The sequence below is a fragment of the Plecotus auritus genome (assembly GCF_963455305.1).
Source record: "Plecotus auritus genome assembly, chromosome: 4".
Lineage (NCBI taxonomy): Eukaryota > Metazoa > Chordata > Mammalia > Chiroptera > Vespertilionidae > Plecotus > Plecotus auritus.
In genome coordinates this window covers 113769289-113782117 of record NC_137775.1, presented here as the reverse complement: position 1 = coordinate 113782117, position 12829 = coordinate 113769289, and the positions used below count along the sequence as shown (strand labels likewise).

At 36.5% G+C, this 12829-nt stretch overlaps 1 protein-coding gene across 4 annotated transcripts in view; it reads right to left on the bottom strand.

Moving 5' to 3' along the window:
• MDFIC (MyoD family inhibitor domain containing) overlaps positions 1-12829 on the bottom strand; it is an 89090-nt gene that overhangs the window by 56682 nt on the left and 19579 nt on the right. For all 4 annotated transcript variants that reach the window (XM_080666688.1, XM_080666689.1, XM_080666691.1 and 1 more), the window contains exon 3: positions 10688-10810. In XM_080666688.1, coding sequence (XP_080522814.1) covers positions 10688-10810 — 123 coding nt within the window. The remainder of the gene's footprint in view (positions 1-10687; positions 10811-12829) is intronic.

Here is a 12829-nt window from a genome sequence, read left to right as displayed (position 1 = left end):
TAGTAAATATTCATATTCAGATCTACGAGATTTTTGAAAATTTACTGAATATGAGAGAAGTGCAATAAGAAGGACTGAACTCAAAGAAATGGTAGGAAAATTATAATTACACATGATCACACTGTTCCATGGGTGTGTTATTGTCACGGCTGCTGCCTACATTATTAATCACCTTTGTGATTATGACAGCACCTTCGTAGGCTGAAAGAATATGGAGAATATAACCTGCAAAGCTAGGCCTTTACATAGATGATACATTAATATATTTTTCATAAAGACAGGAATGATGGGCAGCATCCATAGATGAGATGTGTAGTCTTTTAACAATGACATCGGCATGAATCAATTATATATTACAATTTGAGATGGAGGGAATCTTTTTTTTTCCCCTTAAATTTCCCAGTCCAAGTTCTAAAGAACCATGGAAAATGTATTTAATTAAATAATGTTCCACAGCAGAACCAATTTCTCCACCCACTCTCTTCTCTGGTTCACTTAATACAATTTAACCCTCTAATATTAGCACTAAGGGTTTTAAAAGAGATTTCTCTGACTTTTGTGTGTCTTGCTGTAGAACTCAGGGATCTGGGAAGAATCCAGCTTCTAGTGGAGCATGGATTTATCACCAAGTCCTGAAGGACTCCTTTAAAGAAACACTGGACAAGTGGTAGTATTTACTCCCAGCTGCGCTATGGCAAAGGGATAATGGAGCTTCTAAGGGGAATGCAGAGGGACTTCCACCAATGTTCCTTGTTCGGATGCACCCCCTCGCCCTCCCGACTGAGCCTATGGAGCTAGCACAGTCTCACCCCTTCTGTGGCTGCATAAAAGTAGAAACCACTACCTTTAAGAATTTGCCACATCGCAGATGCTCCATATAGCTACACAAACTACTCATGCTTCTGACTACAAATCAACTGATTTGCCAAGTCCAGAAAGAATTCCTTCATTCCTGACCTTCGGGAATTTACTGAAAACAATTATAAAATGTGTGCAAGGTATTCTGAATCCTTAACACCCTCACTGTCTCTATGGGCACAAGCCCTGTGTTTGTGCTTAGAAAGGCTTACACTCTATTTAATGTTCTGCTCTTGCCATCTTAAAATTTATAATTTTTAACAAGGGGTCCTGCATTCTCATTGTGCACTGTTCTTCACCTCCAAAATTATGCAGCTGTCCTATCTTTGCAGAACCTGAAGGAAATGAAATCTCCTGGCTTATCTTTCACCTGAAACATTTTCTACAAGTGACTGGGTTCAGATGAGGCTTTGAGAAGTTGGGCCTCATTCTAGTAATTTTTTCTATCTAGGAGAATTTTCTTTTTAAAATATTATTGCTTTTAATATAATAAAACAATTCACCTCGTGGGCAAAAAATAGACAACAAAACCGAAGAAAATATACAGAATAATAATTGAACGTCTTCTTCACCAATAAGTTCCCAATTTTACATAACTCCCTAGAGGTAACTATTGTGAAGAGAGATACGTCATCCATTAAGAAAAATCATCAATTTTACATAACTCCCTAGAGGTAACTATTGTGAAGAGAGATACGTCATCCATTAAGAAAAATCACAAAGACACACACACACACACACACACACACACACACACACACACACATACTGATATATATCTTTTCTAAAAATCCCAATCTTTTTTTGGCTACTGAACTAAGTGGTGAAGACCCTTTAGAATGTTATAATAAAGAAAACCAAGGGCTTCAAACAATATGTACTATCATTCATTCTTTACAGGGTCCTCAGCTCTAGAGAATATCAAATTACTATTCCATTCATCTACAACAGGTAACTAATCTTAGGGCAAAGCAACAAAGAACTGGGTGGCTTCTAAACCATTATGGTTTAATGAGGAATCCAAGAGATGCGCGCGCGCACACACACACACACACACACACACACACACACACACACACACACATACCATAGATAAAGACCCAGATTTACCTGTTTTGGGTCATGTTGATTAGGCGAAAGATCTAGGTTTTTATTTCCACACGTGCTAAATATGGTAATTTTTATGAAGCCTCCAAAACCTCTTCTAAATCTAGCACTCTGATGTAGGAGAGGTTATTTCAGTCACCCCTCATGTCCATACCTTGGTTTAGTCCTCACCTGGGCTTGTTCCACCTCAGAAATCTTAAATTCATATTTCTAATTACCACACTCTATTTTCTCTTTCCACTTATCCCATTCCCTTACTGTAGCTATACCCTTTTTGTTTCTTAAAGTACAGAAATCTTTAGGGACTGTTACCCCCTCTGGTTTTCTTCTTACTTGTAATACCCTTCTTGTGTTTACTTCCTTCCCTACCCATCTGACATCTACCACCTCTCGCTGTAAACTCCCTTTGAACAATGTCCTTAAATACTTGGCCCCATTGTCCTTTTATCACAACTACCACTTGTCCCTTTTATCACAACTACCACTTGTCCAAACAAAATCTTGGCCTCCTATGCAGCAACTGCTATTCCCATAACCCCGTGATCGGCAAACTGCTTCTCGCGAGCCACATGTGGCTCTTTGGCCCTTTGAGTGTGGCTCTTCCACAAAATACCATGGCCTGGGCAAATCTATTTTGAAAAAGTGGCATTAGAAGAAGTTTAAGTTTAAAAAATTTGGCTCTCAAAAGAAATTTCAATCGTTGTACTGTTGATATTTGGCTCTGTTGACTAATGAGTTTGCCGACCACTGCCATAACCCATATGTCTTACTGAATTATACCCCTACTTCTTGCAATCCTACCTGCCATTACTTCAGTCCAAGACTGCTTCCTTTCTCAACTGGAGTAATGTAAGTCTCCCAGCTGGCAGACCTGCTTTCAGTTCTTCCCATTCTTGTTTTCTAACAAATTCAAGAGTAATCACCCTAAATATAGCCAAACTACAATATTAGTTTGATTAAGTTGCTAATCCCTTCAACATTTTCCATCTTCCTTTAACCCATTCTTTCCCTCCCACCTCTCTCCATACCTCATCTAACATTTTACAACCCAAATTACACAAAACTACTCCAATTCTTCTCAAACTGGCCAATTTATCTCTTATCTCTAAACTATAGGTGTGCTGTCCTTTTTGCTTAACACACTCTACCCCCCCCCCATGCTATGCTTGGATTGGCTAACTCCTTTAGGTATCATCATAGACATCACTTCCTCCAGAAAGCCCTCTCTGACCCCTCCTTCATACAAGAATATGTGCTTCTCAAATGTGAACATACAATAGCCTACACTTCCCATCATAGCACTCATTGCCACTTCAAGGTGAACTGTCTGTCTCTTCCACCAGACTGAATGCAGAGATCACACCTTAATGTTCATCACTGTGTCCCCATCATAACACTGTGCGAGCACACTGTAAGTACTCCCTTTTAAGGCAACTGATTTTTTATTCAGTTTTCAAAGTTATATTTCAACTGCTAATCCTGAAAGTTCAATATAACAACATATTCTCCAAAAAATAATTTATGTGCAAATTCACAGACTGTTCAGATCCAGGAAGTTTGAGGTTTGAGAACTAAAATTATCTAGACCGCAGCATTTACGGTCTTGATCACTGAATGTAATTTATTTCTTCTGTGGTTAGCAGATTCAGAGTGATCTCAAAACTAATTCCCAGGCCTCAGCTATTCCCTGAGGCTCAAAGAACTCCTAAATGGGAAAGGTATATATCTGGTTTCCTCACAGAGCTTTCATCCACTTGTACTTCAATACCATCTCTTCTTCCCCCAAAATGAGCAAACAATTTTAGGAGTATCAGGAAGATTCTGAAAATCTTTGACAAAGTGTAGAAAAATATAGATTGGAAATTGAATGAGCCATGGTTCATGATAAGAGTGAATGGTAAAGTAATAAATTAGAATAATAACATTAAAAGTAATAATAAGGACAACAGTAACAACATACATTGTACTTTATAGTATACAAAGCATTTAAAAACCAAATTAGAAAGGCAGAGAAAGATATGAAAAGGAAGAAGGGAGAGAAGTAAGGAGAGTGGGATGATAGGATGGTAGGGGGTAAGCAAGGAACGGTGAAATGATGAAGAGATGGAACTAAAGTACTCTCAAACATTTTTCTTACATATAGGAAAGAAAAACAAAGATTAAGAGTGCAAAAAAAAGGGCCTTGATAAAGTGTCATTCCTACCCACTTCTGTAGACAATGAATGTTACCAGTGCACTGCTAACAGTTCCCTGAGAACTCTTCAGAATAGCCTGACCAGTGAATAGCAGTCAAAACTAAGGGCTTGATTGCTTTAATTTCATTAGGTCATCTATAAATACTGAAATGACATGAATAAACCATATGTGGCTTGGGAGTAAGAAGTGGGATAGAAGGAATAAGAAGAAAAATGTAGTGATTTAGAATCTTTGTCATAGGACCTTAAAGTCTGAAATAATAGAAGCAACACGTAGAAAACATCTCTGCCCTCCCCTCATTAATTCAATACACTTCAGTCATCATTTATTAAGTATAAATCATGTAGTATCCACTGTGCTATTTGTTGTGGACATAAATATCTATCAAGGGTCTCAGAAAGGCCTGGTCTATTTACCTAGCATGTCTAGATATATAACCCAATGGAATGATGAAGGAAATTATATATATTTGTGTGTGTGTACACACACACACACACACAGCCTTAAAACTGATATTTAAATCCAAGAACAATAATAACAAAAATGAATAAATTCATGAGTATTTGCTCACTTAGCTCTGTACTAATAAAGTACACAATATGCATTTTCTTGTATAATCCTCAAAAATCACAATGGGGCATCATAAAGTATTGGTACCCTTCATCTTAAAATGAGGAATTAGAATTCAAAGACATTAGACAACTTGCCCAATATGTATAGTCATAAGACATCCAGGTTCTGAGTCCTGGTAATTAGTTTCCATTGGTCTCCAGGACCCTGAATTGAAGATGTTAAAAGAAAAAAGATGGTCAATAGTTCTCTCCAGCTTCTTGGGCAGAACCCAGATTGGCATGGAAAATGCACTCTGAGAAAGAAGTATGTCAGGAAATTTGAGCTCCATTCTAGAATATAACCTAATGGTTGTCTTTGACCAATAAGATAAATACAGGAAGCTATCAAAAATGGTTTATGATTAACCATGTGTTGGATTTAGGAATAATTGATGGTTAAAGATTGCTCTTGCCAGGCCGGTGTGCTCAATGGTTGAGCATCAACCCATGAACCAGGAGGTCAGGGTTTAATTCCTTGTCAGACATATGCCCAGGTTGTGGGTTCAATCCCCAGTAGGGGCTATGCAGGAGGCAGCCAATCAATGATTCTCTGTCATTATTGATATTCCTATCTCTCTCTCCCTCTCCTTTCCTCTCTCAAATCAATAAAAATATATTTTTTTAAAGAATCCACTTTAACAGCAACAATCAAATAATCTGCACCACAGCCACATAACTGTCTGGTCAGAATACTGAAAAACAATTTTTTTTTGAGAGACAAAAGAAGAAGGGAAATATACTAAGGTGAAAGTAACATGACTTATTCCCAAGATGGGCTCCTAAAATGAATGAGCATGAAGTGTTAGAGAAAGAATCTTAGATAACCTAGGAAATGTCACACAAAAACTATGTATCCCAGTCTTACTGGGTGTTACATATCTGGTGGGGCTTGTTTAAGGTCTCTTTTTATATAAATTTAATTCTAAAAAAAACAAATAATACTTAATCTAATGTTCAATCAAACATGAGAGCCACTGAAAAATTTAATCCCAACCTCTTGGTGTTCTTTCCTTACCTTCAAAGTAAGAAATGCCCTACCTGTATGGATTGCACACTTGAGGATTTGCCTTTCTTTCAATATTTTACATAGAGGAGGTATTCCCCAAAGTGAAACAGTATTCACTAAGGAGTGATCAATGGCAAGTTGGCAAAGGCTAGGAAAAGAAATAATAGTATTTCTAACAACGGAGCCTGTTGATGTTGAGAGGATGCCAAGAGTAAGGTTTCAAGCAGCAGAACGAGTGAAAAAGCATGATGCATAAAAAGGAGGCAAGTGTGAGTTAGAGAAAGAAGGCTTGCATTCTACTACCAATTAAGTGCTTACTATTATGAGAGCTAAAAACTCCTCAAAATGAATAAATGGGTTAAATAGAATGGGGATTACCATTTAAATAGAACATTCTAACTTCGCTTCAGATCTTGGGAATTCTACAAACTCACAAAGGAGAAAATTAGGTGAGCAAAATAGTTTAATTTAAATTTATTTCAGAAGAGAAGCTGAAGAAAATTTCTGCAGTTAAGTAATGACATTTTGAATTAGGAGACATTTATATAAAAGCAATGTCCAAGGATAAAGTTAAATAGTAAGAAATTTCAGAAAGACCTAGAAAAATCTGAGCTAGAGACCTGAGGCACTTTAGAAAGAGGAACAAAGAAAATGCAAGCTCTCTCTCTATATATAGGAAATAATTAGAAAAGTAGAATTTGACCTATATTAAAGGAAAATATTACACATGCTTATGAGTAAAGCATAGGAAGACACACACACACACACACACACAAACACACACATTCCTTCCTACCTTAGAAGTCCCCCTAAAATCTTAGATCATAATGCTACTTTTGTTCCTTTACTTGTCTAATTAAAAAACTAATTGTTGCCTATTGCCTGTTATCAGTTTATTCATACTGTGTGTTAAATAGAAAAATTAATATTAATTGAGGGTGCCATTTTTCTGCAACATTTATTTAACTAAGTCAGAGGCACAGTGATTATTAAAACAAGGCATAGTTCCAAATTATGTACCGTGTCATATATGCTAATATGACAAGAAAAGCCAAAGTCTTAACTAGTGTTCCCATTGAAAGATGCCCTTATAAACCCCAAAATATAATCCCCATTCCAGAAGTTAAATTAGACAGCAAAATATTTTCTCAGAATATGAAAGCCTTGTATACTGTAAAAAGAATAAAAGTTCACAGTGAAAAATAAAATCTTTCTAATTATAATTTCCAATTATAAAGTCTTCTTACAAAACTTCAATTTAGTTGTTATTTATTTACTGATCTAATTTAGGTGTTTTGTGTGTTTGCTTTTTTAACAAACTTGAGTGGTTAGGATTATCTTTTTAATTTAAATTTCATAAGAAAGAGAATCACAATGCACATTCCCTGACCAGATTGTATGTGTGGCCTATTTATTCAAAATGTTTGATTCCACATGGATTTCCTCTCTTTTATTTATAGCTTCCAGAAAGAATTCTAATAAATTAGCAACTCAAGGGCAACCAATTAGGGCTCCAGGCCCTGAGAGCACAGTACCTCCGGCCTGCCACCTGCAATGTTTTCTAGAAGGACCAGGGAAGGTAGACAAAGCCTGAACTTCTGTGTGGAGCAGGAACCAAGTATGAGCCACAAGTGGGTGGTCCAGTTGAGGTCAGGATTAAAGTTCACAGAATAATTTGGAAATTATTCTCAGTTTGGATCTCCTTTATGAGGCCTGAGAATACACCCTTTAATTAGAATACAATTTCCAAAGCAGCCACTCCCTTGACTTTCCAGAGCTCAGTTATTCTCAGAAAAGTAAAAACAGCCTCATCATACTGACAGCTAACAGTCCCCTATAAATTATGCCTTAAATGTCCAACAAAGCAGGCAGCAGGCATCTGGGACAAGGAGATGTTAGCTGTCAGCTCTCACTAACCACGCTCAAGAATAGGTAGAGAAAAAGAAGTCATATTAAACAGAGCCACTCTCTTTCACTTCTTGCTTATACAGCTGAGTTGTCCCATGGAAGCTTGGAAAAAGAGTGGGTTATACATTTGAAAATGTTCCCACACCCCAGCTGGCCTCATTTTTCTGCTGATCCCTCCATCCAGTTAACCTCACACTACAGTGGGAACACTGAAATCAATTCCATGAGAGCCAGCTGTCTGCCTCTTCCATGGTGCTCAGGGCTCCACACAGGACTCCTGGAACGGGAGCCAGTCTGATCCTGACTCACCACAGATGTTCCCCTCCTCCCCCACACAGCTCTGAGCCAGAGCCTTCTTTCCAGGGCTTATTGTTATTACGAAAGATTTAGTGGGCCCGCAAAATGTGCCAGATGTTGAACCAAGAGGGAAACACACATCTCCCTAACTGCAGGGTTAAGAGAGACAAACATTAAATTACATGGAGATGGCCAAATACTCTATGGAAAAGGCTAAAGAAGGAAATTCAGGCAGCTTTGTAGAGCTTCATATTAAGGAGTTGGAATAGCAGAAGCTATCACAATATCAAACTTTCAAATGCTCTCCATACTTGAGTCTGGTTTAAAGATGATATAAATGTTCCATTTTGGCAAATCCAGATATGTAGATATCAAATCCTTCCTGTAGACCCAATAAAATCGCCTTTGTCAGGAACAGTGTGACCAGGAAAATAACAAAAAGATAGTTTTTTAAATTTGTTAACAGAATTCAGAGTCCAATGTCACCCACAAATAGGTTTAGAAATTATTGCCAGTTTATGTTTCAGGAAGGAGAAGCATTACTGTCATTGGCCATTATCTTTTGAATATCCATTCATCTGTCAGTTTTCCCAGCAGCCCTCTCAGATGGGGCAATACATCTCAATATCTCTCTCTCTCTCTCTCTCTGCATTCCTTCAATTAGTAGGAAACTACACAATTGTCCCCAAATGCTCCAGTGTCCCATGGTAAAGGCTTCGTCATCTCAAATTAAAATAAAATAAAAAGATTACATGAAATTTACAATGTTTTAGCACTGTACACTTAATCAATATTGACAATAGAGTACTTCTTTTAAATCCATTCCATTTATGGTATGAATTTCTGTTACTATAAGTTTTATCAAATAGCACAAAAAATGTTAACACATTAAATATGACTCTCCAAATTCTTATGCAGTAGTGGTTGTATTTAGGTTTTTGTCTTAAGAGTTCTTATTCACGTTTTCTTTATGTGGGTCTTGGGAAGGGAGAGTAGGGAATTAAATCAATTAAATGAAACACACACACTTAAAATTCTGTAACTATGAAATAAAATGAGAAACAATCATGCTCCCCAAGGTGGAGATAAAATTGTTTCTGAGACCTCTTCTAGCTCTCACTAACTCTCTGGTTGTTAGGAAATCATAGATAAAATATGATTTTATCAATATCTTAAAAAACTATGTTTCATAACAGCAGAGTCAACATTTAAATGGAAGACAATCAATATAAATGTTTTGGGAATAAGTGCTTACTTGAAATAATGTTTATTCGATTCTTTGGAAAAAGCTATATAAATTTTGCTCGTCACTAATTTTTTGTTGTTGTTGTTTTTAATCTTCACCAGAGGATATTTTTTCCACTGATTTTTGGAAAGAGTGGAAGGGAGGGGGAGAGACACAGAGAGAGAGAGAAACATCGATGTGAGAGAGAGACATATCAACTGGTTACCTCCCGCCTCTGCCTGCGGGCCAACACTCTATCCATGAGCAAAACCAGCCAGGGCGCTCCTCACTAATTTCTAAGCCTAATTTCCTTTCCATTCCATTCTCTAAGACAAAAATTTTTAAAAAAGAAAAAGAAAATGTCCTAAAATTAAATTAAAATACATTCACTTTTAGAGTTTTTGTTTGAAATCTTTATATTTCCTTCAATAGTGTTTTTATTGCTACTTTATGTTTTCTACTAAGTTGGTTTTTTCCTGTTTCTGCTTTCTTCAGTTGAGGACAGATAATGGGCATTCTAGAGAGGAAAAGAAACATTCAAAGATTCAAAGTAAATATAATATGTAACACAAGAAAGGGTCTATATAATGAGGGTGTCTGAACTGAAGAACTAAATTAAATTAAATTAAAAATAATGCTTGATTTCCAGAAAATAATCATTTCCTCTGTCCATGCTGGGAATAGAATAAGACATGGCAACGTGGTTACAATGAAAGAGAATTCCAAAATATATATTCCTATGCTCTTCCAGGTGAGGCATAGCAGTGATCTTTATACTTATTCATTTACTACAGAGAACAATTCATTACCTGGTCAATTCATCGTGAACCCATCTGAGGGAACTTAGTGACTGGAACCTAAGCCCCAGAGAAGAACCCGACAGGAAATCAGCATTCTGAATAGCACCCAAAAGATACTGCTATTTCCAGACATTCCCAGAATAAAATGAAAATATGCCAAAGCTTTTGTATGCATTCTACACAGCAATCTCAGGAAGAGGAAGAGAATTTTTAAAAAAGGAAAAAGAAGGAGGAGGAGTGATAAACATTTTAATTATAAAAAAAAGTTTGGAATCATTTGACTTACAAGAACAAGGATTAAAATGGCATCACCAAAGTATTACTAATTGTCCTTTAGCTCTTTATCTTTTTAACTTCATAGTCACTTAGAATTGTCTGACTTTCACTTAGTCACTACTCAAATAAGAATTAAGTTTTCTCTAAATCTCTCTAAGAACTGAGTCCAAAATTTACAGCTCAATAACTTCTTTTCTAAAGAAAGGATGAAAACTGAGAGAGTATTATTTATATCCTAGTTTATAGCCCTATTATTGTAAAAATTCTAGTGAAAACACTTTCAGATAAATTCTGAAAATTCTGATTTATATATTTTCAGAAAAATAATATGGGACAATTAACTCAGAGCATATTATCACAGTCACATCCCAAAATCACTGCAATTTGCTCTAAAAGTACTTACTTCTGATGAGTTCATCCTCTGAACAATTTCCCCAAATGAACTGGTCTTGCATCACTCCATGTGCGAAGCAGCTATTCGTAGCATGAGTTATATCTCTCTCAGTATTTTCTTTTTCACATTTATCTGAATAAAAAAAAATATATATTTATCATCATTAAATGTTGCATATCTTTCTCTACTTTTTTCATTGTATAGATTTTTTTTTTCTAAATGCTTCTGAGTCTGCCAAAATTTAAGAAAATGGGAGCAGTAACTCTACTGACTGTTGCATACATATTGACTCAATAACATTTTTATTGAGCACCTACTACATGCATAGCACTGAAGAAACAGAGATGTCTACAGGAAAAATAATCTGTCAAGATTATTGTAAACAAATCGTCAGAACATGGTAAGTGATCTGCCAGGTCAGAGAAATGTGAAACGGTTATATCAAGGATGAAAATGAGTAAGTCCATAGGGTGGGAATAGTAGAGAAAGCATCAAAGGAGAGGAGAGTCCAATGAGGGGTAGAGATGAAAGTCAGATGGCAGCTGAAGGAGAAGTGAGGAGGTACAGAGTTGTCTTCATAGAAACCTGGGAAAGAGTCAAAGACTGTGCTATAAATTCTCAGAGAGGAACGGTGTTTAGGATGAGGAATCTATATGTGGATTTATGAGTTCTCAGGGGGGAATGCCAATAAGTAAGGAAAAGGAATAGCTTATTGGAAACATAACAATGGTCTTTAAAAGACTAGGGGGGATTCTAAAAGTAAAGATGGGAGAAAAGCCATTCCAGGTAGAAAAAGGGCGTGGGCAAACTCCAATAGCAGACTTGGGCAAAGGTTCCAACTCTGGACTGAAGTACTCTAAGAGGGATATTAGGAGATAAGTTCATAAAGGTTTGAATAGAGACATAGAATGAATCTTTTTAGGTGAGAAATCTACTAGTAGATCTAATTTAAAAGCAAGAAAGGTGAGTGAAAGTAGCCACTGAAGCTTTATGAATTGCCTAATCAGAGTCGTACTTCAGGAAGATTAGTAAATTTGTATACACTAGTAGTTCTCAATCCTGACTGCACTCTAACTCACTTGGGCCTCTTTTTAAAAAACAGATTCCTAGGCCCATCACCAAAGATTCTATTTCAGTTTAGGGGAGGGGTGCTTAGGTTATTCCACTGCACTTACATCCTTGAAAATCACTGTAGCATGGGAGTAACCAGGAGAACAGAGTAAGGAGAAAAACGGAGACTTGGCCAAGTAGAAGTTGATGAGAATTTAACCAAATGGATAACAAGATGGGAAAGGGGGTAGATGTGAGAAACTAACTAGAGGCTTGCACAGATAATTGGGAAGATGTGATTTGTGTGGATTTGACAGAAAACCTGGAGACCAGGAAAATAATGTATGAATTTAAAAAATTATATATATACATACATAGTAGATGTTTAGGCAGTGTGCTGGGCAATGAGGATACAATGGGGATACTAGATGCAACCCAGGCCTTCGTGGAGTTTACAGTCTAGTGGATGAGTTTAGTGTTGGATATTTGAATTTGCAAATCACAAATGAAGTTATAGCTAGAAACAGTCATTTTCCTAAACTTTATTGCTAAAGCCGACCAAATGACTAGGCTCACCAAAAGAGTGGAATATATGAAAAGAAGTGTCTCAAGTGGGGTCTGCCCAATTAGAAAGGATCAAAGAAGGAAGAGAAGCTAGATGATGTCAAGCCCTGGAAGCAAGGAAAGAGATTCAAACAGAAGTTGTTAGTCAACTGTATTAACATTCCCATTGAAAGGAAAAAAAATCTTGCACATGTACCATGGGGATTTCACAACAACTTAAAAACTCTGATACAAAACACATTTCAGCACATGGAAATAGAGGAACACTGACTTAGACTAAATCCAGAGGCTAAGAACTAAAAAAATAAAATAAGGTCTTCAATGCTTAGTATCTTTAGTAAGCAAAACCATATTCAGATGGCAGTAAAATATAAATTAGAAGCATGCTAAACCAATATGTTCTAGATTTATGTAACATTTACTAAGCATTATCATAGAGAAAATGTAATCTTCCTGAGATCTGTTATTTTCAATTAAAATCTTTACTTTTTTAAACAACTCCAGATATCTTTCCACTGCTGCAGTCAGCTCAAGGCC